The following is a 22816-nucleotide window of genomic DNA, read 5'->3' as shown; positions in this document are numbered from 1 at the left end:
GATGAGCCACTTAGGGCATCTCTACCTTGCCCACTTCTACCAGAATTAAGGAATCTGCTTTCTTCTGTCTGTCCATTTTGGTCTCAAAATATCTTTATTATGAAAGTGGTTAATACAGTAAAAAATTCAGAAAACACAGAAATTATGTAAGGGAGGATACAAGTGGCTGTTAGGAGACTAATGGAACCCAGTGGCTAACAACATGTAAGGAGAGAGCCCAGCAGACCTGGGTTTGCTTCTTGGCCCTTGTCACTGCTAGCTATGAGACCTTGGTCAAATTTGTTAAAATGTGAATAATAGCATTACTGGCCCTATGGCTTCATTGTGTGTGTTGAATGAAGAATATAGGTCAATCACTTGGCCCTGGCTCATGGGTAACTCTCATTAAACATGGATGATGGTGATGAGGATAATGAAGATGGTTGCTGAGTTGTACCTAATGGAATCTACTCGTGATTTTATCGGTCATTGTTTACATGTGCGAAGGTAAGCCTAACTGCTTGTTTTATTTTTTCACCGTATATAGTTTCCATATAATTCCATAACTGCTTTTTTCCCCCATATAGTTGAGTTAGTTTTTAGTTGTTCTGAGTTGGGGTTCCTACCTGTGCTCCCTGGAAATGTCATTTTAGGAAGTAACTGGAGTCAGGAGGAGGGAAACAAGGTGAGCTGAGCAGATGGGGACTTAGTTCCCCTCTCCTGCTCTTTTTCATCAGTTCTGTGTATCCAGCTTCCACTTAAGAGTTTGTTGGAAACACCTCTATTAAAACACCTGTCCATGTGTGTACGCACTTCTCTAACACCTGGTAGGATTTTGTCCAACAAACCCTGGTAATGGAAGCTGCCAAATACTCAGAAATATGTACAAATGTATAATTTTATTGTATAATTTTCCCCCTGTGAGAATGAAGTGGGTCCTTAATCACCTACCATAGCCCAGCATCTCAAGGCTTTATGCATATTAAAAAAGAAAAATTATTAGAGACCAAAGAACAAACGCAGAGGGAAGAGTTTTATGGCCAAGCAGGGAACCTGCTCCAGCGCAGGATCCAGTACGCTTGGGGGTGAGGTTCTGGGGAAGAAAACAGGGATAGGGCTTTTGAAGCCCAAAGATGGCAAATTCCATCTTATCCGAGTAAGCAGAGTCTCCAAGTGTGGCTGATGGGCTGCAGCTAGTGAGATTTGCTGGTGTGGAATCCCTGGGCTGGTTGGGCATGGTCTTCTGGTTTGGGATATGGTTCATCCCAGCAGATGAGGCCCCACTCTCCACAACGGTGTCTCCCTGCCTGTGTCATGCATGGGGTGGTGCCTTTGTCAGCGGGGCAGGTAATATCCCCTGGTCCCCTGGACAGTGGGCCACATACAGGAATGATGACCCCAGCACACCACTCTCATTTTTTTGGTGATCAGGAACCTGCTCTCTACTTTGCCCCCCCAGTTAAGGTAGAAACAGAGCACTAAGTACAGGTTAAAGGACCTGCATTCAAATGTTGCATTTTCTCAAGGGTCACTGTCTGTGAGGATGAGCCCTCCCTTTTTGGCTTGACTCTAAGATTGTAGGCCAGGTAGGTAAGGTAAGTAAGGTAAGGTAAGATTGTAGGCCAGGTCTGGAGGGTGGAGATGGTGGGGCCATCGTAAGTGGTTCTTACAGCCATCCCCATCCTTAGCACAATTTGTCCCCTGCTTTCTGTGTAGCTTGTGTTTTAAGCCTCAACCCCCTGCCTGTTTCTGCCTCGCAGACCTGCTCCCTGTCAGCTCTGACTCTCTTGTGACTGTTTTGCTCTCTGCTTTGGCAGAGTAAGCTTCCCCTTCTGCACTCGTCAGTCTTCCTTCTCCCATCTGCCTCTTGTCAACTTCACATTTCTTGAAATCCCTTGTCCACTGACGGTCCTCCTCCCATCTTGCTCACTATGGTTTTGGCAGTTTCATTATTGATTTTTTGTAGCTTAATATGGTGTATGTGAGTGGGGCAGGAAGGAGAGTGGCACAGGCAGGCAGCCTGCCCCTTGGCCTTGCATGGATGGAGCCACATGGAGGTGATAAGGCACGAATGGGATTTTGTTGGGGGTTTTCTCAACTGGAAAGCATACCTGGAGGGTGAGTTTCACCCCTGACTCGGCAGAAGGGCAGAGGTGGGCAGTGTAGAATAAGTACCAGGCCAACTGGTAGGTACAGGTGAAGGGAGCCCTGGCTTGGGCTTCTGAACCCCCGGCTGTTTCCCAAGGCTGTGCAGACAGCATCAGACGGCACTCCCCTCCCTGCATCCTTGGCCTCACCTATCCTCCCTCTCACCCTTCTCACACATCACCAGCAACTTCACAGAGGGAAGGTCTGAGGGGCTCAGAGACAGCTCTCAACTGAGCAGAGACCACAGCCCAGATGCGACACGAGCAGGCACAGTCCTGGCCAGTGCCGGGGCTCCATTTTGGAGTGGCTGGGGGAGCAAGTACTCTGTCTCGTGGTTTTGCTTTCCCTTTGTGTCCGCCAGGTACCTTCCATTGTAGTCTCATTGCCGTGAGCATGTTCGAAATAACATACATAGAATAACTGGCTGCCCCACCCCAAGCTTCTGCATCTAAAGCAGGAGTGAAGCGAACTGCTCCAAGGCAGGGGCATTGTCACAACCACACCTTTCCACAGTGATGCACCCTTTTGGGATCTGGTCACCTCTGGCATAAAGATGAATTGAGGGATCTATTTCCTTTAAAAGTGGTTTTCAGCTGTGTAGTTGCCAAGAGGAAGCTAGTGGGCCGGGTGGGGGTGTGCACGAGTTCTAACTGCAGATTAAATGATCCCTTGGCTCTTCAGGCCTGCCCTGCCATCACCCAGGCCCACATCTGGTCAGCATCCTGGAAGCAGGAAGACAGAGGCCCTTCTGAGCATAAATACTGGGGGTGGGGGCCAGGAGGAGGTGTTTGCTTTGGCAGAGTAGGCTCAGAATTTCCACAAGGCTGGCTGAGCAGGTGCTTGGCTCCTCCCCACTTTGGGGGTGCAACACGAGCCCTGGAGCCTTCCAGAACATGTGCTCTGGATTCTGGAAAAGGCATCAGGGTAATGCTAGGCTGGGCTGTGCTTTAAGTCATACTTCTGTACCACAGGTGCTCCTGGTCCCTGTCTCTGGATCCTTGGATGCTGACATGAGAAGTCCTGATGGCTTTTTCTTGTCAACCCTCTTGGTGCAGCAGCAAACCCAGGTTGATGTTAACCAAAAGGATTCAGGAAGTTTTCACTCCTGTGACTGAATCTAACACTGATTTGTCTTGGGCTTTTACTACCCAGACCAACCTGCCTGCCACCTGCACCCTGCCAATCTACCCAGGGCCAAGGCTATTCTTTCATTGCCAAGGAGGCAGCATGGTTACTCCCTCATGTCCTAGATTCTCATCCATTTCATGTGATAGGATCATAAAACAGGGGAGCCCACGAATACCCTTTAAACAGGCAAATAGCTACTTGAGAAACATAGGCAGACAGAATGCATGAAAAATGATGAAAATTTGGCATCTATGCCAGTGAATGACTTATAAACTAAGAAATGGAATTTTTGGCACAATAGGATCTCCCAGTCTTAAAAAAACAACCCACTTTTCATTTTAAAGTTTCTAAGCAGAGTTCAGTGCTTGCTATCAACATGGAGAGTCTCTCTGCTTGGCTCAGTGTTAGAACACCTCCCATATTTGAAGGCCAGTTATTTGGAACCTTCCATGTCCAAAACTGTGGCTAGAACCTGGACACACGCTGGCTTTAAGTTGCTAAAATCACTGACAAATTTCATGTATGGAAACTCAGGTACTTTATGCACCCCTGATCCTGGCCCTCACTCTGCTCATATTGGCTCCTTTTCTTCATTTTTTCTCTTTTCCCTTCTCTTTCCTTTCCTTTTTCCTTCCTTCTTTCCTTCCTTCCCTCCTTCCCTCCCTCTTTCTTTCTTTCTTTCTTTCTTTCTTTCTTTCTTTCTTTCTTTCTCTCTCTCTCTCTCTCTCTCTCTCTCTCTCTCTCTCTCTCTCTTTCTTTCCTTTCCTTTCCTTTTTTCTTCCTCTTTCTTTCTTTCTTTCTTTCTTTCTTTCTTTCTTTCTTTCTTTCTTTCTTTCTTTCTTTCACACACAGTTCCAATGAGTTTCTCTTATCTGGGTTACTAGCCCTCAGAAGGGCGGGACGGGGGCATGGCTCTTCTGCTAGAGGCCAACATCTAAATGGAAAGGGGTGACAGCCTGGCAGTGGGGCTAGAGACCAAAAAATGGTTTAAAATGCAGAACTCAAAAGTGTAGCATCTCAGGAATTATGACCTCAATGTAATAATTTAAAATAATGTACGTGTATGTGTGTGTATACACACACATTTGCACATGTACATACACACGTATTTTATTAAGTCTGGAAAAATATATCATAGTTTATGCTTATGACCCCCATTTAATAAAAATTATAAAAAATTATACACATACACTTATCAAGTCTGGCCAAATGCATCAACAGAGTTGGGTAAATGAATTCCCATTTGTCTCATTTGTCCAGAATTATAAGGGATTGGAGCTTTGGAGTATTTTAATATGAAGTTAACCTACAGGTAATATCTATTAGCCTTTATGAAGGTGTTTTCTATGGAATAAAAGTCCTGTGATATGGTCTTCAAAAAAGTTCATTGGACATAGAAGTTTGGGAGTTTGAGATTCATATTGCATAATGATATTTTGAAGGCTCTCTGAAACCCTATATTAAAGGAACCTTGCTTAACTTTGTATAACCCAGTTCATGGATCAGTATTATTGCAATTACAAGTGCAGAAGTGAAAAGGGAATTTTTTGGTTCAGGCAATTGAACAGTCTAGGGCTTTATCTGTGGGCTTCAGGCACAGCTGAATCCAGCGGCTTGAAGGATGCAATGGGTGCTTGGTCTTCATCTTTTGCCTTTATTTTCTTCTGCATTGCCTTCTTAGGCAGGCCCTTTCCACGTGATGGTTTCCAGCAATTTTAAGCTCACAACATCTCTTTAGCTAAAGGGCTTCTCCTTCCCAGGGGTTCCAGAAAAAATCCCTGAAATGAGTTTCTTGCCTGGCTTGAGACTCCTGGTCCTTTCTGAACTGATTGCCATGGCCAGGGAGAATGAAAATCCTCCCTGTCCAGGACTGAATCAGGGTCCACCCCTGGACTGAGTAGTGTTTATGGCTAGGGTCAACCCCATGCAAGCTATGTGAACATGGGAGGGCTTGGGATGGGGTGGGTCCCCAAAGGAAGCCGTAGAGTTTCCAGGCAAGGGGAGGGATGAACTCTGAGCAGGCAGAGACAACAGTTTCCAACTCTGACAATAGAGCCCTTTTATTGTGTAAAATCTGTTGGAACACACATGGAGAAACAGTGCCAAGTGCTCATCATACATTTTTTTTTTCAAATAAGTTTAGAATACAGTAAAATCTGCACGCATGCAAGCATGTAGTTGAACCTTTCTTTGATGATTTAAAAACCTCAGCGAATCCTGCTATGCCTCAGGGTCAACTCTGAGTGTTGAAACATCCTAGTCCTTGACCGTTGAAATTGTTTGGCTTCTTGATAAATGGGAGATTCTGGCCCAGCCAGAGGGCAGGTACAGGGAGCCTGGGAAAGTTCAGTTACCGGAGAGTGGACACAAGTCTGTTATCTCCTGTGTAGAGCTCTCTTAAGTTCTGACAGCAACAGCACCTGCCATCTCACTGCATCCATATGTGCTTCCTGCTCCTGTTGTTATCTCCCTGTTCAGGCAGGGAACTGAGGGGAATTGAGGCTCAGATGGGTTAAGTAACTTGGGGGAATGATGTTTGACTCCCAGTGGAGGAAATGATGTTTGTAGAACCAGCTGGGTGAACAGTGAAGTGACACCATGGGTTTGAAAGAAGGGGAAGGCTGGAGAGATGTAGGAGGCTGTTGATCTTGAGGATAAAGAATGAATTTTTGAATGCCTTTCCAGGGCCATGCGGCGTATAGGTGTATGAGCTCTGGGAATGGTAGCTGTTTGTGCGTGTGATTGATTCTCCACTGTTCGTTGTACTCAGCACTCAGACTTACTCACTAATTGCTTCTGGAAACACACAGATATTTACAAAGATGTTGATTGGGTTGCAACAGAGCTTCTTTACACAATGCTTGCTTACTTATAAGGTTAATGCATAGGAAGGAATGATTACATCCAGGAGCTGAAGGTATATGAAGAGATCTTTAAATTTTTAAGCTCTTTGTTGGAAATAGTTACATTAAGACTAGATTCTCTTCATTGTAGAAAAAGATCCCTTGGGCCTTTTGGAGGAAAAAGGTATTTTCATCTTGTGATTTGGTAACATGTAGTCACATCTGTTGTTTGTTTTACTATGATCTTCGAATAGTGCTATTTAGGGAGGTTTTGCCTCTTGATTACCAAGCTCTTTAGGATTCCATAGCTCCAAAAATGCTGTGTTTCCTACCTTTGCCATCCACTCTGGGAGCTATCATGGGGCCCTTTTCCAGACTCTTGGGTCTGCTGCACATCTCACTATGGTCTTGCCCCGGGGATATCTCCTGGGGACCCGCCTGATGGCCCTCAGTTGCTTTCCAGCATCTCCCTGTTTTTCATTTTTCTCTACGCCATCCAGGGAGTCCCCCTCCACCCCCAGGGTAGTGACTTCAAAACCATGCTCTTTCCTTTCACACATCTCATCTTCTATGTCTCCTCCTCCTCCTCCTCTTCTTCCTCCTCTACCCCATAACCCCTGTCTTAGCTCTGGTCCTCAGGATAGGTGGACTCACTGACCACACTTCTTCCTTCCTCTTCTCCCATCCGTCTGTATGTGTACACAAACATACATTAGTTCATGCCTTCAGAAAATATCTTTTGGGTGCCAGGCACTCTTCCGGGTGCTTTGGACAACATCAGTAAGTAGAACATATACAGGTCCTGCCCTTGTGGGTCTTATAGTCTAGTGGGGTAGACAGACACTCATTAATAATAAACAATGCGTAATTATATATAATAAGATATGTATAATATAAATAACCAACACATAATATATGAAAAGCATAATAAGTAAATTGGTAAGTTACAAGGTGATAGGCACCATGAAAAAGGAGAACATAATTGGAATGGAGAAGCCCAGGAGTTCTGGGAGGCCCAGGTGGTATTTAATGGGATGGTCAAGGTGGGCCTCATTGAGAAGATGATGTTTGAGAGGCTCAAAGGGGGAGATGACCCCAGGGAACATGTAGAGCAAAAGGGCCTGAGGTGGGCACATTTCTGTGAGGGCTGTATAGACCATGGCCAGGAATTTGGAATTGGGGGGCAATGTCAAGGGTCCAACTGAGAAGTGCTCAGATCTGGTATATGTTACAACCATCCCTGTAGTCACCCAGGCTCTGTGAGGGGGCTGCAGGGGGCCAGCGTAGAAGCAGGGCCTGGCAGGATGCAGGCCCATGCCAGGCTGTAGAAGTGGGGCTGATGAGAAAAGGGTCACATCCTGGGCATATTTTGAAGGCAGGCCATATGGAATTGGTGATTAGAGGTGGGTGAAAACAACTGGGAATTAAGCATGTCTCTAGAACCTTAGGTCGCAGAGACTAGGAGGACAGGGTCTCTCCACTGAGTTTGGGGAGGGCTGGGTAGACATGTGAATGCTGGATGGCCAGCAGGCTGCTTCTGAGAAGCAAGGTACAGCAGTTTTTGAGGAGGCTCTGTAGTCAGACTAGCCTGGTGCTTGTACTCACTGCTGTGGTCCCCATGTGGTCTGTTTGAGGGGGTGAACAGAGCATTCTGTGAATTCTAGGAACTTTTCCTCTTTCTGTTTCCCCTTTCTGCACTATGACCCATAGGGAAAAGGGAGTCTTCTCTGAAGTACATAAGGAAAGATTTCCCAAAGTTAGAGTTATTAGGCACCAGGTACCTTGAGGGAGAAGGAGGGCAGTTGTCTGCTTGGAGGGTGGGCATGGTTTCCTTTAGATTGTGACCATCAACTGAGACATGACCTGCCTCCCCTTCCCTCCCCCATCTCTCCAGCCACAGTCATCCAGGTCTTGTCCCTCAGGATCTTTATGTCCTTTTATCATGTAGTATAGTTTAGTCTTGGTCTCATTCTTTTGCAAACTTTTGCATTCTTCTGCACCCACCATCATCTTTTCAGCAAAACAAAGGATCATTTTTGGGGGGATCTAGTTAGAAGAGTGGATATTGTGTATATCTTTTCAAATTAGTGGTTTTTTTTTTGGGCGGGTAAATACTCAAGCAGTGGAATTACTGAATTATATGGTAGCTCTATCTTTAATATTTTGAGGAACATCCGTGTTCTTTCTACAGTAGTTGCACTAATTTGCATTTCCACCAGCAGTACAAGAGGGTTCTCTTGACATCCTCGCCAACACTTGTTTTTTGTCTTTTTTCATACTAGCCATTCTGACAGGTGTGAGGTGATATCTTACTGTGGTTTTGAGTTTGCATTTCCCTGGTGATGAGTGATGTTGAGCATCATTTCATGTGTCTGTTGGCCATCTGTATGTCTTTCAAGTCTTCTGCCCATTTTTTTTAAATTTTATTTTTTATTTTTTAAAATTTGCATCCAAATTAGTTAGCATATAGTGCAGCAATGATTTCAGGAGTAGATTCCTTAGTGCCCCCTACCCATTTAGCCCATCCCCCTAGTTAGTAACCTCCTGTAACCCTCAGTTTGTTCTCCATATTTATGAGTCTCTTCTGTTTTGTCCCCCTCCCTGTTTTTGTATTATTTTTGTTTCCCTTCCCTTATGTTCATCTGTTCTGTGTCTTAAAGTCCTCATATGAGTGAAGTCATATGATTTTTGTCTTTCTCTGACTGGCTAATTTCACTTAGCATAATACCCTCCAGTTCCATCCAGTTGTCATCTTGCAAATGGCAAGATTTCATTCTTTTTGATTGCTTAGTAATACTCCATTGTATATCTATACCACCTCTTCTTTATCCATTCTTCCATAGATGGACATTTGGGCTCTTTCCATACTTTATTGTTCATAGTGCTGCTATAAACGTGGGGGTGCATGTGTCCCTTTGAAACAGCACACCTGTATCCCTTGGATAAATGCCTGGTGGTGCAATTGCTGGGTCATAGGGTAGTTCTATTTTTAGTTTTTTGAGGAACCTCCATACTGTTTTCCAGAGTGGCTGCACCAGCTTGCATTCCCACCAACAATGCAAAAGAGATCCTCTTTTTCTGCATACTTGCCAACATCTGTTGTTGCCTGAGTTGTTAATGTTAGCCATTCTGACAGGTGCAAGGTGTATCTCATTGTGGTTTTGATCTGTATTTCCCTGATGATGAGTGAGGTTGAACATTTTTTCATGTGTTGGTTGGCCATCTGGATGTCTTCTTTGGAGAAGTGTCTATTCATGTCTTTTGCCCATTTCTTCACTGGATTATTTGTTTTTTGGGTGTTGAGTCTGATAAGTTCTTTGTAGAATTTGGATACTAACCCTTTATCTGGTATGTCATTTGCAAATATCTTCTCCCATTCTGTCGGTTGCCTTTTAGTTTTGCTGATTGTTTCCTTCGCTGTGCAGAAGCTTTTTATTTTGATGAGGTCCCAGTAGTTCATTTTTGCTTTTGTTTACCTTGCCTCTGGAGACGTGTTCAGTAAGAAATTGCTGCAGTCAAGATCAAAGAGGTTTTTGCCTGCTTTCTCCTCGAGGATTCTGATGGCTTCCTGTCTTACGTTTAGGTCTTTCATCCATTTTGAGTTTATTTTTGTGTATGGTGTAAGAAAGTGGTCCAGGTTCATTCTTCTGCATGTCGCTGTCCAGTTTTCCCAGCAACACTTGCTGAAGAGACTGTCTTTATGTCACTGGATATTCTTTCCTGCTTTGTCAAAGATTAGTTGGCCATACATTTGTGGGTCCATTTCTGGGTTCTCTATTCTGTTCCATTGATCTGAGTGTCTGTTCTTGTGCCAGTACCATACTGTCTTGATGGTTACAGCTTTGTAGTATAGCTTGAAGTCTGGGATTTTGATGCCTCCTGCTTTGGTTTTCTTTTTCAAGATTGCCTTGGCTATTCAGGGTCTTTTCTGGTTCCATACAAATTTTAGGATTATTTGTTCTAGCTTTGTGAAGAATGTTGGTGTTATTTTGATAGGGATGCATTGAATATGTAGATTGCTTTGGGTAGTATCGACATTTGAACAATATTTGTTCTTCCTATCCAGGAGCATGGAATCTTTTTCCATTTTTTTGTGTTTTCTTCAATTTCTTTCATAAGCTTTCTATAGTTTTCAGCATATAGATTTTTCACCTCTTTGGTTAGATTTATTCCTAGGTATTTTATGGTTTTTGGTGCAACTGTAAATGGGATCGATTCCTTGATTTCTCTTTCTATCACTTCATTGTTGGTGTATAGGAATGCAAACAATTTTTGTGTGTTGATTTTATATCCTGCAACTTTGCTGAATTCATGATTCAATTCTAGCAGTTTTTGGTGGACTCTTTTGGGTTTTCCATATAGAGTATCATGTCATCTGCGAAGAGTGAAAGTTTGACCTCCTCCTGACCGATTTGGATGCCTTTTATTTATTTGTGTTGTCTGATTGCAGAGGCTAAGACTTCCAATACTATGTTGAATAACATTCCTCTGCCCATTTTTTAATCACATTTTTTGGGTGTATACATTTTTTTAACGTATTTTGGATATTAGCCTTTTATTGGATGCATCATTTGCAAGTATTTTCTCCTATTCACTACACTGCCTTTTTGTTTTGTTGATGATTTCCTCTGCTATGCAAAAGCTTTTTATTTTGGTGTAGTCCCAATAGTTTATTTTGCTTTTGTTTCCATTGCCTGAGGAGACCTATCCATAAATATGTTGTTAAGGCCAAGAAATTACTGCCTATGTTTTCTTTTAGGACTTTTATGGTTTCAGGTCTCAAATTTAGGTCTTTAATCCACTTTGATTTATTTTTGTGTATGGTATAAGGAAGTGGTTCAGTTTCATTCTTTTGTATGTAGCTGTCTAGTTGTTCCAGCACCATTTATTTAAAAGACTGTCTTTTCTGCATTATATATTCTTTCATCCTTTGTCATAGATTAATTGACCATATATGCACCCCTGTTTATCACAGCATTATTTATAATAGCCAAGATATGGAAGCAGTTCAAGTGTCCATTGATGAATGAACAAAGATATGGTGTATATACATGTATGGTTTACACACATACACACACACACACACACGTACACATACAGACACAAAATGGCTGAATGTTACTCAGCCATAAAAAAAGAATGAGATCTTGTCATTTGAGATGACATGGGTGGACCCAGAAGGTATTATGCTTTTAAGTGAAATAAGTCAGGCAGAGAAAGACAAATCCCATAGGATTTCACTTATATGTGGAATCTGAAAAACAAAACGAATGAATAAACAGACTCTTAAATACAGAGAACAAACTGGTGGTTGCCAGAGGGGGGTGGGTGGGGGAATGGGCAAAATAAAGTAGACTAAGAGGTACCAACTTCCAATTATAAAATTAATAGGTCACAGAGATGAGAAGTACAGCATCGGGCATATAGTCAATAACTTAATAACACTGTATGGTGACTGCATATATTGTGAGCATTGAGTAATACACAGAATTGTTAAATCAGTATGTTGTACCCTTGAAAGTAATAAAACATTGTGTGTCAATTATACTTCAGTCATGAAAAAGAAAGAAGAGGGGATATTGTAAATACTTACACTGAGTTTTCAGCCATAAATCCAAACCTGGCCCTGAAAAGTGGATGTGTGCAGTGTGGAAAGAAAGGAGGAATGGAGGGGGAGAATAGCTTACGAGTACAGGATTCCCTGCCTTTGACTACTGACTTTGAGTCTCAGGCTGCATCCACCTCTGTGGGCTGTCAAAGTTCTGAGAGGCCCAGCTTTCCAGCTTTGCCACAGGGCAGTAGGAAAAAAGTTATAAAACGGTGCAATCTTGAGGGAAGTGGTGAGTAACAAACATTTATAGCCTCCATATTTGCCTGCCCTGGGTTCCAAGTAAGAAATCACAAAGGAAGAGCAGGTGGGGAGGGGTGTGGTGGTTGGTATTCCATTGGTTTATGGGAAGGTAAGAAGGGAAAGGAGATTGGGACATGGAGCTTTCAAAGAACTGAGGCCTGTCACCCAGGGAAAGTGGCCAGAGATGAGTTTGCAGGGCGCCTCAGGACATTTAAAGGAGTCTGTTCCTTGTCCTGACAACAGTGGGAAAGTGTGGAAGGTTTTGAAACAGTGGACTGGTATAGTGCAAGCCATCTTTTGCAAAGATCACTTTGTGAATGGATTTAAGCCATTTTGGCTAATCACCAGTTTCTGAGTTACCTTGGTAAAATGGGTAGCTCCATCAAGAGAGGCTGGAGCTCTCTGTCTCCACCTATGCAGCCTTACTCCTAAGATGGTGTGTTTCACTGAAAACAATCCCGGCCCAAATTGTGGCATGGGCGTAAATGCCAGCAAAGTGGCCCAACACAGTCCTGTAACCTGCTCTTTGAACTCAAATAAGTCATATTGTCCAAATCCAGGCATTCTGATAGTTACTCCAAGGTGAATGTTCCTACCATAAGATCAGCCAAAAACTTCTCTAGTCAAATCAAACAAACTGAGCAGGGTGGCTTGGGGTGGGGGGATGGTGGTGTACAGAACCAAGGACAACTCTAGACCTGGGGCTCCCGGCTGTTGGATTTGCTGGATTCTCAGACTGTTAATACAGGGGCAGTGGTGCCATGTATCCTTTTCAGACCTCTAGGACTGCTCATATCACTGGTGTGTAATTAATGAACTTTGCGTTAATTAAGAAACCCTCTGGTGCAGATTTAGATAACAGTATTTGAAATCCTTGCACTGGTCACTTTTGGAGGGTGGGTTTATGATTGGGTAATTAAATGTTAGCTAACTGCCTTTAGGGTATAGATTTAAGTTAGTTTCACACATATGCATTTGGTTACACTGATGTGTTTGCAGGCAATAGAATAGTTCTAGCTGCTATATGGGGAGTAGATTGGAAGAGAAAGTGGGAGGGAGTAGATTTATTCAGTCAGGATACCTTTGTAAAGTCCCAATGAGAAAGGATCAGGAATAAAAGGAGAAATCCCTGGGTGCTGACTGTGAAGGAACCAAACGAAGAAGAAAACTGAGCTGGAAACTCCCCCAAACCTGGGACTTCACGTTGGCATTTGTGGTGAGATATGTCTGCTTTCCTGATTGGACTCTGAGTTCCCTGAAAGCCATGTCCCCAGGGCCCAGCCTGGACCTGGCACAGAGTTGGCACTTGGCAAGAGTTTCTCAGACTCTGAGGGAAGGGGAAGATACGTGATGGGAAAAGAAATCAGGGAGGAGAGGAGATGAGAAGGGATAAATGCTTATCTGGCAGGGGAAGGTAGAGTGAAGTCCACCAGACCAGATGAGAACTTTGGTTGTTTTCCATCCCAGCTGGACCTTAGTGCATAGGCTAGACCTTCACACTGCAAAGGGAGTGGAAGATCCAAATCATGGGGGCTTGCTCCCAGGTGGTTGCCTTGAGTGTCTCCATTCCAATAGAAAGGCCCTGTGCAGGTAAAGAAATTCAGCTCAGGAGTGACTGGCCTATTGATCTGGCCCTGCTCTGCACCCTGGCACTGACACACTGATCTTCAGCTATAGGACAGAACTACCTGGATGACTGTCTGGACAACTTTGTCATCCTTCAGCTGGCCTCAGCTCAGTCATTTCCTGGCCCCTTCATTGTTATTTAAACAAAAGATGGTGAGGATTAGGAGGAGAAAATCAAGCCCATGATGCACTTCATCACCATACTCCCTGCCTTGGCCATTAAACATTTCCCTGAGTTGCTTACCTGGTAACTAAGCTGTTCACAGCTTGTCTTCTGTCCTTTTTGGGAGTTGTAACAAGGTCAACCCTGGCTATCACAAAGACCCAGAGGAGGGCTGTTTATGTCATCTTGGAAAAGGAAGCAGGTTTCCCAGGCATGCTTTCTGGTCTGGATGCTGACTGTGCAATCTCTCAGGCCCTCCTAAGCATTCTGCTTAAACAAACATTATTTATGTTCAGCAGGAGAACCATTCCCTACTGTCTGCTTTCTCTTCACTCACGTAAAACTGCACGTTTAATTTCTGTTTACACACATATAAACCATATCTTTAGGAGCAGCTTGGGAAATCCTTGGTTGAAGATGGATTTTGCCTTTGGAAAACACAGAGGTGAGTGACATCTGTATATTGTGTGATCAGAAGCATGACACATGGTTGATTGGGACCAGGTGCTTCACAGAATCCATCTGAGTGAAGTTGTAAACCTCTGGTTGACAGGCAAGGTGACAGCTCAGTTCTTGCCAGCAAAACCTTGATTACCATATCTGCCTTCCAGTTTAGAGGTAGCAACATACATTTGAAAACCTTCGGGTGCTATGAACAAGAAACTGCGGTTCAGCCAAAGATCACAGTCTCTGATTGGCTCATACGCATTTAACCTGTAAAAGCATCTCCAAGTGGACTGCATGGCTATGTGGGGACACATGATAATTTTAGGTTAATTTTAATCTTACAGGGTTGGTAGAATTCATTGAGTATTCAATTCTTTACTGACTGAGGCTTGTATCCACATCAGTATTTTCCTGCTTGGTTGTATGTGACATGCGTAGATCACCTTCCCTGATGTAACTCACATTCAGTGTATTCTGAGTCTGAATCCTGAAGTCTTTAAATCATGGCTGGTTCATTGAACAAAATGAGGGACTGAAAGAGACAAAACCAAGGGGGTGTCACTTTATTTTGTTTACTAATTTATCCTTCCTTGGATAATTCACCCAGTAGGTCAGTTTTCATTGGGCTGTTTCCAAGAGCTTCATCCTTCTGTTCACCCGATAAGTCCCTTATCCTTTGTGGATGAATTTGCCTATTTTGGGGAGGCCCACAGATGGATTATTGAGCTCTAAGTTGTCTCATTTTAGCTGAAAGTCATTAATAAAATTGGATTTTTTTGGATTTATTTGCAGGATTGATTATCATAGCATGCTGTTTATGAGAAAATCTACCACTTGGTAAGTGAGATATCCTTAACTTTAGCTTTTACATTACATGTATGTTTGCTCTTGAATGAGCATTTGTCCTTTTTTTTTTTTTTTTTTTTTTTTTTTTTTTAGTAAATCAAAGGAAATGGGAGATTTGATTTGAAACTAGACTGTACATTGGGATTACAAGGTAACAGCTGTCCTGGGAACTATTTCTGAAAGTATGTCAATATTTTGGTGAGTTGGCTACATGTGCTATTATGTTCCAATATACAGATTTGGGTTCACTAATGTCTCTCTTATTGACACTATTGTGTAGTACTGAACTTTGAAGGAACGACTGATGTCCTTCTCACTCAAAAATGAAAACCTAGGGACAGTCTTTCACAGCTGACAATGGGAATATGAAATAGGACCAATGCTCTGCCCTCATCTCCCTGTCTTCAAGGTAGTTAACATTTGGTGACGCTTCAGTGATGTGCCAGGAGATCCTAGATTTCCTCAATGTGAATGAACTGCTAGTTTTCTCATAAAAACCCTATCTTAGGAGATATCCTCTTTTCAAAGGTGAGAAACTGAGGCATGAATGAGCTTTGGTGATTATTGATGATTTTGGTTTGGATGGGCCCCAGATTTTCTGGGCTCATGCTGTCAAAGTCCTAGAAACTTCTGAGGCCAAGCAGGGGACTCTGGTATGAGCAGTTTGAATCCCAGGACCTGCCTGTGGTTAAGATTCTGAACTTTTACGCTGTGGTTGGGAGCATCCTTATAGGGATCTTTTTCTCCCTGCTGAGCTCTGTGATTTGGGCTGGAAACTTTTCCGTATGTTCTATTTGAGCCTGTCCCACCATTTGAAACTTCCTGGTTTTTTTTGTTTTTTTTTTTTTTTTTTTTTGCTCTGGCATCTCTGACTTATCCCTGCCCTCCCATCCTCCCCTGGGGTCTCTGTAGGATATTATTTGATTGTTGGTATGTGAGTATTTCTAGTTCAAGTATTGACTATTTCTTTAAGGCAAAACCTAAAACTCCTTAGAAAATAATTGGGATTTCAGGAAGAGCTTTCTAACTAATTTTTACACTGCATAACAGACTGTGATGTGATGGGTGAGTTGTTGGAAAATGGATTGGAATTGGGCTTTCAGGCTGGGGTTCTTAAGTGCCTCCCACAAAGGTCTTTGTGTGGACATCCTGGGGGCTTGAGGACTTGCTGCCCTTCCACTGGAAACAATTGATGAAGAACGCCACAATACACTTTTATTTTTTTCTGCACTTCCCATAGTAGCTTTATTTCTATTAAAATGCTTTAAAAATAGGGAGCTAGGGGCCATAGAATGCCAGAAGAATTAATTTTAGGGGATGAGAAAGTGACAACTCCAGTAAAATGTCCCATTGTCATCTACCAGCCTCCAAGCAGTAGGGAAAGATGGCACCCACGATGGTGGCCATGCATGGTCCGCTCTTTCACAGAGAAGCTGGAGATGGCATAGTGGGTAAGGAAAAGGCTGTGGCTAAAAAGCCAGACTTATAGGAGTTTGATCCCTGTTCCACCAGCTGGTTGACCTTGGGCTTTCTGGGCCTCTGTCTACCCATATACAGATAATCATAGGGCTCATGTGAGGATGAAAATGTAGTAACGATCTGTAAGTGTTAGCTCCTACTAATGGTGTCCATCCAGAATTTCAGCACACAGCTACTTTATACTGTGCACGCCCCTGTTGGCGGGAGCCTGACCGGCAGACTCCTCCTGCAGCCAAATCTGCATCTACCCCCCACCCACGAGATGCCCATGTATCTGTCTTTCTGAAGGCACTGTGGCTTCCATGTTCCCACTACCCAGGGCCATAAATGAGATGATTGTCAAGGGTAGTCCTAAACCTGAATATGTGCACATCCACAAACATAGCTCCTTTGGGTTCACTTACAGAGCTGGCCCTGCAGGCATGGGCTCCCAGCTTCCCATGCAGAGCTCAAAACCACCATTCTTCCGTGGCGGCCAAACACACGTAAGTGGCTGGGAACCACCCTCAACCCCTGTACAGAACGAGACCGGAAGGCTGAGCTTAACAGAGACTCGGACGACAAGAGTTAAATAAATAAGCTGTATTATCTGTACAAAAAATATAAATACAGTTTTGTGTTTTAGAGGAGGAAAGTGCCTCCTTCCATATTATTCAGCAGCTCTAATCATCTTGTGTTGCTGCTGAGTCACAATTCACAGAACAAACAGGAAATGTACATTCATCTCATGCAAGGAGCACGCTGCTTCCCACCCCAAACCTAGGTCCTCCGAGCTGGCTCTGAGGCCCCCTCCAACGGCTCCAACCTGACACGAGGCGGAGCTGGAGGACACTGGCTATTTAGAAAATGTAAATATTGGCCACTGGTTCTCAACAGCTATTGAACTACAAATAACCAACCACATTAGTAGCAGTATGGAATTTGTATTCTCCATTCCATGCATAACTATTGTGTCACAAACAAGTCCCCTCTTCTTGCCCTGTCATCCCACGTTAGCTTTACAATGTGTTCTGTACACAGTGAATGGATCCAGAGTTAAACATCAGCCTCTATTAAAAATAGGAACAATACAATAGTTACCAGAGTTTACAGGAACACAACTGCAGGAAGTTAATAAAAAAGTCCCCCAAATACTTTGTTTTCTGAATGACAATGTACAATTATTAATATTGCACGTTTTTATACAAGAAATCCTAATAAATATTCACAAAAGATATACAGACATAGAAAACATTCTCTTTTATTTTAAATAAACATTACGCTGATTTTTAGTAACATGACTTCTTAGAGCCCATTGTGGTGAGGAAGAAAGAGACCCACCTTAATTGTCCATAGCTCACCTGGGGAGGACACAGGTTAATACCGTCTTCCCCCCGTCTTTGACTTCCAGGTGGGCTGGAAAACACAGCCCTGGTATTGGTGGTGGCCCGGGGCTGGGTGGCATTTTGCGAGTCTGTATGTGAGGGGGGAGCAGGCTGTCTGAGGGGTGAGTGAGTGTGGCCACGCTGCCCTGGCTATTCAACGGTCTCCACTCAAGGGGGAGGTGGCCAAAACCACTCACCCAAACCCCTTTGCTGAAAGAACAATTTGCCAAATGGTCCCAGGATTTCAGGTTTGCCCCTAGACTTTGCTGCAGCCATGTTACTCTAGCTGACCCGCATTACTGCAAGTGTGTGTGCTGCCTTGCTGACTGGATTACCAAAACTGGGTGGATATTAATTGCTATAAGGTTCATAGTACTTCAGTGTGTGTAGGGAACAGGTTGAAAAGCCTTTGAGGACCCTCTTGCGAGCTTTAGTTATCCTATGGCTTTGCCACCGCACCCCATCACCCTGCCCCAAGCTGCTGTATAAATAGGAGCACCGCTTTTACAGTGGGCCCGCACAAGCCCACTGTCCCACCCTGAACGGGCCCCGGCCCGTTCTGGAAGCGGCTACTGTGACCCGATGGATACCATCTGGCAAATTGAACCCCACCCCTGGCCCTTAAGTGGGGCAGCAAAGGCCATACAGGCAGAAACCCCAGCCTATTCTTGCTCAGAATGCCCTTGACCCACATCAGCAGTATCGTTCTGGGCTGGGGTTGGGGAGTGGGGGACTCTTGATGTAGAGAGAGATGAGAGGGGCCGCCCGACTGAGCAAGTAGATCTTGATGTCTCACTGGCTTTGCTAGGGGGGTACAGGCAGAAGTCCGAGACAGTGTGGGGAGTGGGGAGTCCCCTGCACCTCAGGGAGGGCAGGTCTCCTAGCAGGCAGTGTGCCCTCTGCGAGGGCAGCAAAATCCAGAAGGCCCCTTCCCCGAGCCTCCTCACTCCTCCCCATCTACCTGCACTTCCCCACCGAGGACCATGCACAGGTTTCTTTTTGCTTCTGTCTCCTCCCCGCCCCAGCCCCCACGTGGTTTTCTGCATCAAGTGTGCTTCGGGCCTACTTGGATGGTCTCCGCCTTACTGCTCTGTATCTGTGCTTGGAGTTCTCGATGCTCCCCGGCAGAAGAGCTGAGTTCTGGCCTGGGTTCTGCCTTCCCATGGTGTCCTCCCCTTCCTGCCTGCTCTTCCCAAGGCTGAGGCAGAGGAGGACACAAAGCAGAAGCACACTCCCGTGTGGACGGTGTGCTGCCAGGAAAGACACAGCTGGTTGTCTGGAGTCTGTACCAATGCTTTGCAAACGCTCTGTGGCCTACCCTCCCATCTCTCGTCTGCTACTGGCTCTGCCTCCCTGCTGTCCCCAGGAGCCACGCCTGCCTCTTCCTCCGCCTTTTCGGGACCTGGGTTTGGGAAGGCGAGGCGTCTGCTCTGCAACCTTCTGTAGACCCCTTTCCTTGTCTTTCCCCCACATTCTGTTCTCCAGTGAACCGAGAGAGAGGACATGCCGAGGTCCTCATGTCTGGGGTGGGGGAGGAGGTTGGACGAGGGTGTGTGGGGCGGGGGTGGGGAGAGGAAAATAAATAAATAAACGAAGAGAGCTTAAGTTCTGTCCAAGGTGGTGGCGGGAGTCCTCTGTGTGGCCAGGGTAGAGTTCTTCCCTGGGCCCTGTCTTCACGCTTTGCCGCAAGTCCCACAGCAGCGAGATTTGAACTGGCTGAGTTGGCAGAGTTTTAGCTGTTTGACCTTCTCGCAGTACCTGGTAGTATCTCTGCACTCCACTGGGAAAGGGGACAAAAGAAAGATGTGAAATGGAGCTAAAGGCTGTGGCCACTGGGTGCTTCCTGGGGTCTGCCTTGGGCACTGGACTCCCATGCTGGAAGGGCCCCTGCTGTCCAGCATCTCTGGGCTGGCCTTGCTCTGGTGGCACTCAGCCACCTGCCTCCCAGCCTGCCAACAGGCTGCCGTTGTTGGCTGGCTGACACGGCCCAACCCTCGGCCTGTTCTACTGCCTTTCTGATGGCACGCTTCCTTCCGGAGGGCGTTGTTCATCTCCCTCTCCTAGGGACCGCCTGACCTTCTAAGGCAAGCTGGCCTTTCCCTGTGGTATTTAAGTGGCTCTCCTCGAGCTGGTTCCCAGAAGGACTCAATGCTGCACCACTCTGATGGGGTGTGCAAGTGAGGCCCTGGTTGATGGCCTCATCCCCTGGAATGTGAGCCTTCTTTCCTCCGTGAAAGTTTCTTAACACTGTCCACCCATGCCTCTCTACTCCTTCCCCTGACCATGTCTTGCCCGAGCACTGTGGCCTCTAGTTCAGTATTGGCACAAACGAGATGGTCCTTAGCTATTGGTGCTGATTTGGGCTGTGGACTTCTGTGACCAACATAGGAAGTCTGAAATACTTTGAACATTAGTGCTGTGGTGAGCTCTTGACATAAAGATGGGTCAGCACCACACAGAGAACAAAGATCATCCCTCCCCAGTGTATAAGCAGTGGGACAATTTGCCTACAGGACATCTGCCTCAGCGTTGGAAATCTCATGCTCAGAGAGGCCCCGTTTAGGGGAAAACTGCATGGCAACTTTTAAAAACTTTGTATTCTTTGTCTCATACTTTGTCTTCTTTCCTGTGGGGAAGGACCTCCAGTTTGTTTTGGGTCCAGAGGAAGAAAAAATATCCAACTGGGATACAAATGCCGGTGTTGGGCAGAGGAGGATCCAGACTTGAGGGAGGAGGGAGTGAAAGAGTAGATCTCAAGGGCATGGGCTCCTGCACAGTTCCGGTGGGTGCCCATGGGTTGGGAAGGAGGGAGGGCAGCCGGTCGTTGTTCTGTGAGAAGCAGAGCCATGATGGGCGCAAGGCCAGCTGGGCAGGAGGCACTCTGTGTGCTCTTCTAGTGCAAACGGTGCTTTCTGTCTAGTAGCCCGGCCCCCAGGAGGCACTGGTTGTCGTCCCCTGGGTACCAGCCAAACTACTGCGGGTGAGCTGGAGGCTGACTTCGTTTAGCATTTGGCCAATAGTACCTGGCTTTGCCCGGGGCCAAGATCGAGCCCTTGGGGGCACACTCAGCCATCTTTCGTGGCCTGGACATGCATATACACATCTTTGCTCGCTTGCGTGCACCCCTGTGAACATACCCAACTCTGGCCCCAGCTCACAATCCTTGGGAAACCTGGTCCAATGCCCTACGCTCAGGTTCAGTCCTGGGGACTGCCCTCTGCCCCCGATGCCCCGTGGGGAATTGGCAGAAGACTCTTTGGGGTTGGAACATACTGTTTTCACATGGGGTGATGTTGCAGCGCTGCCAGTTGGCCGGCCGGGGGCCCCAGGAGCACAGGTGTTCAGGCACTGCCTTGTTGGTGCGGGCGTGCACACACTCCACACGCCGGGACTGGAAGCCATAGTTGCCGCAGGTCGCCGTGCACAGGGTCCACAGGCTGACCCTCCAGTGTACGCTGCAGGCTTCTGACCAGCAGTTCTGGGTGCTCACGGGCCTGCAGGACGAGGGTGGCGGGGTTAGGGTCTGCCTCTGTGGGCACGGGAGTGGGGAACAGATGTGAAGACATTGTCGCAAACCTAAGAATGTTGGGCAGCTGCTCAAGCACTTCTATTGCCACCAGACCTGGGTTCTGGTCTCTGCTCCGTCAGTGAGGAGTTGTAAGATCTCGGAAGGACAATTGCTCTGATTGGCCCTCTGCGTCCTCGTGGGTACACAGTCTGTATTGCTGTATGACCCAGGAATAAACTCTGTCCAGGATGGGGGCTGGCAGAGGCAGAGCCTGGGGCTGGGGCCTTGGGCGGGGATGGTGAGCCCTCACCCCAAGGGGACAGCCACAGGAATGCATGACAGGGCATGGGGACTGGATGGGAATGACAGGTTGAGACTCAGGGATAAGAGCCCTCATTCGGCATCAGTTTTATAGGAAGGCCAACAAGAGTGAGGGGCTGCTGGAGCCCTTGAGATCTGGAGGTCACTTCGTAGCCCTAACTTCCTGCGCACCCTAGGGCTAGGTGCAGATCTCATGCGATATCAGGCCACCCTCAAAGGAATAGCACCTTCTGCACTCTTTGTCTGCAAAAGAGGAGAGCCCACCCACCCTGGCACATTCAGCACATCTATCTCTAGGGAGAACAATGGCCTGGGGAGAATGGAGGGGGAAAGGGGATGTTAGAGGAGAAACACTCACTTAACGCTGTCTTTCCATGCTGTTGACCCAGGGGCTGGGGAAAGGAGGTCCACGGCTTTCTCTTACCTTGGAAGGGCGCTGCACTGCTCTGATGGTAAGGTGATGCCATCCCGTGTCTGGCAGAACACTTGTCTGTGTTGCACGGCTAGGTGAGGCCCGATGCAAGGCCCATTGCACTGGGAAGCAGATAAAGGAGGCATTATAATGTTAGCCAAGTCAAGGGAGAGGCTGCGATGCTCAGGCTGCATGGAACACAGAACCCTTCTGCAGCATTTTGTTTGGGGCCTTCAGATCATTCATCTTGCTCCTCTTTGTATATCAACTAAAAAACATTGGCATATTTTCTTCTTTGTGCCATAGTGGAATAGTTAGCTTTCCTGTGGTCTATGAGCCTTCTGTTAGCAAATGGCTAATGGTAGTGTAGAGCCAGTCGGAGAATGTCAGCTCCCTCCCAGATTAACCATATAAAAAGGTTTCTTGGCATAATATACTAAGAGTGTGGTGTGGTAAGCTTTAGAGCAGAAGACTTTTAAGCACCCCTTCAGTCCAAAGGGTAACTTGGTTTGTTTTCTTGCTAAATTCATCCAAGTTAACTAGTCCATCATTTCTTTCCTTTCTTTGGCTTCATTTTTTCCAGGTCAAACCCAGCGCAGATGAACAGGAGTGGACTTAGGTATGCACACTCTCTGCGCGTTCTCCTGCTATGTGCTCAGAGAGATTGTTAAACTTTTCCCAGAGTTGATGGAGCCAGACTA

The 22816-nt window shown here is 45.8% G+C and overlaps 1 protein-coding gene and 1 long non-coding RNA gene across 2 annotated transcripts in view; one reads left to right on the top strand and one right to left on the bottom strand.

Moving 5' to 3' along the window:
* Window positions 1-414: 414 nt before the first annotated feature.
* Window positions 415-15022, top strand: LOC122233173. The gene is made up of 3 exons (XR_006210665.1): window positions 415-486; window positions 14128-14183; window positions 14978-15022. It is a non-coding gene; the product is annotated as an uncharacterized LOC122233173 (long non-coding RNA).
* Window positions 15023-17077: 2055 nt separating this feature from the next.
* The window catches only part of ADAMTSL1 (ADAMTS like 1), a 376924-nt gene continuing 371185 nt past the window's right edge, over window positions 17078-22816 (bottom strand). Inside the window, exons 27-29 of the mRNA XM_007098528.3 lie at window positions 22128-22237; window positions 21148-21368; window positions 17078-19654 (exon numbers count right to left, since the gene is read on the bottom strand). Of these exons, the coding sequence (XP_007098590.2) occupies window positions 19548-19654; window positions 21148-21368; window positions 22128-22237 (438 nt within the window). The 3' untranslated portion in view covers window positions 17078-19547. The remainder of the gene's footprint in view (window positions 19655-21147; window positions 21369-22127; window positions 22238-22816) is intronic.

The sequence above is a fragment of the Panthera tigris genome, chromosome D4 (assembly GCF_018350195.1).
Source record: "Panthera tigris isolate Pti1 chromosome D4, P.tigris_Pti1_mat1.1, whole genome shotgun sequence".
Lineage (NCBI taxonomy): Eukaryota > Metazoa > Chordata > Mammalia > Carnivora > Felidae > Panthera > Panthera tigris.
Note: the sequence above shows the minus strand (reverse complement) of the source record. Positions and strands in the feature narration are given on the sequence as shown.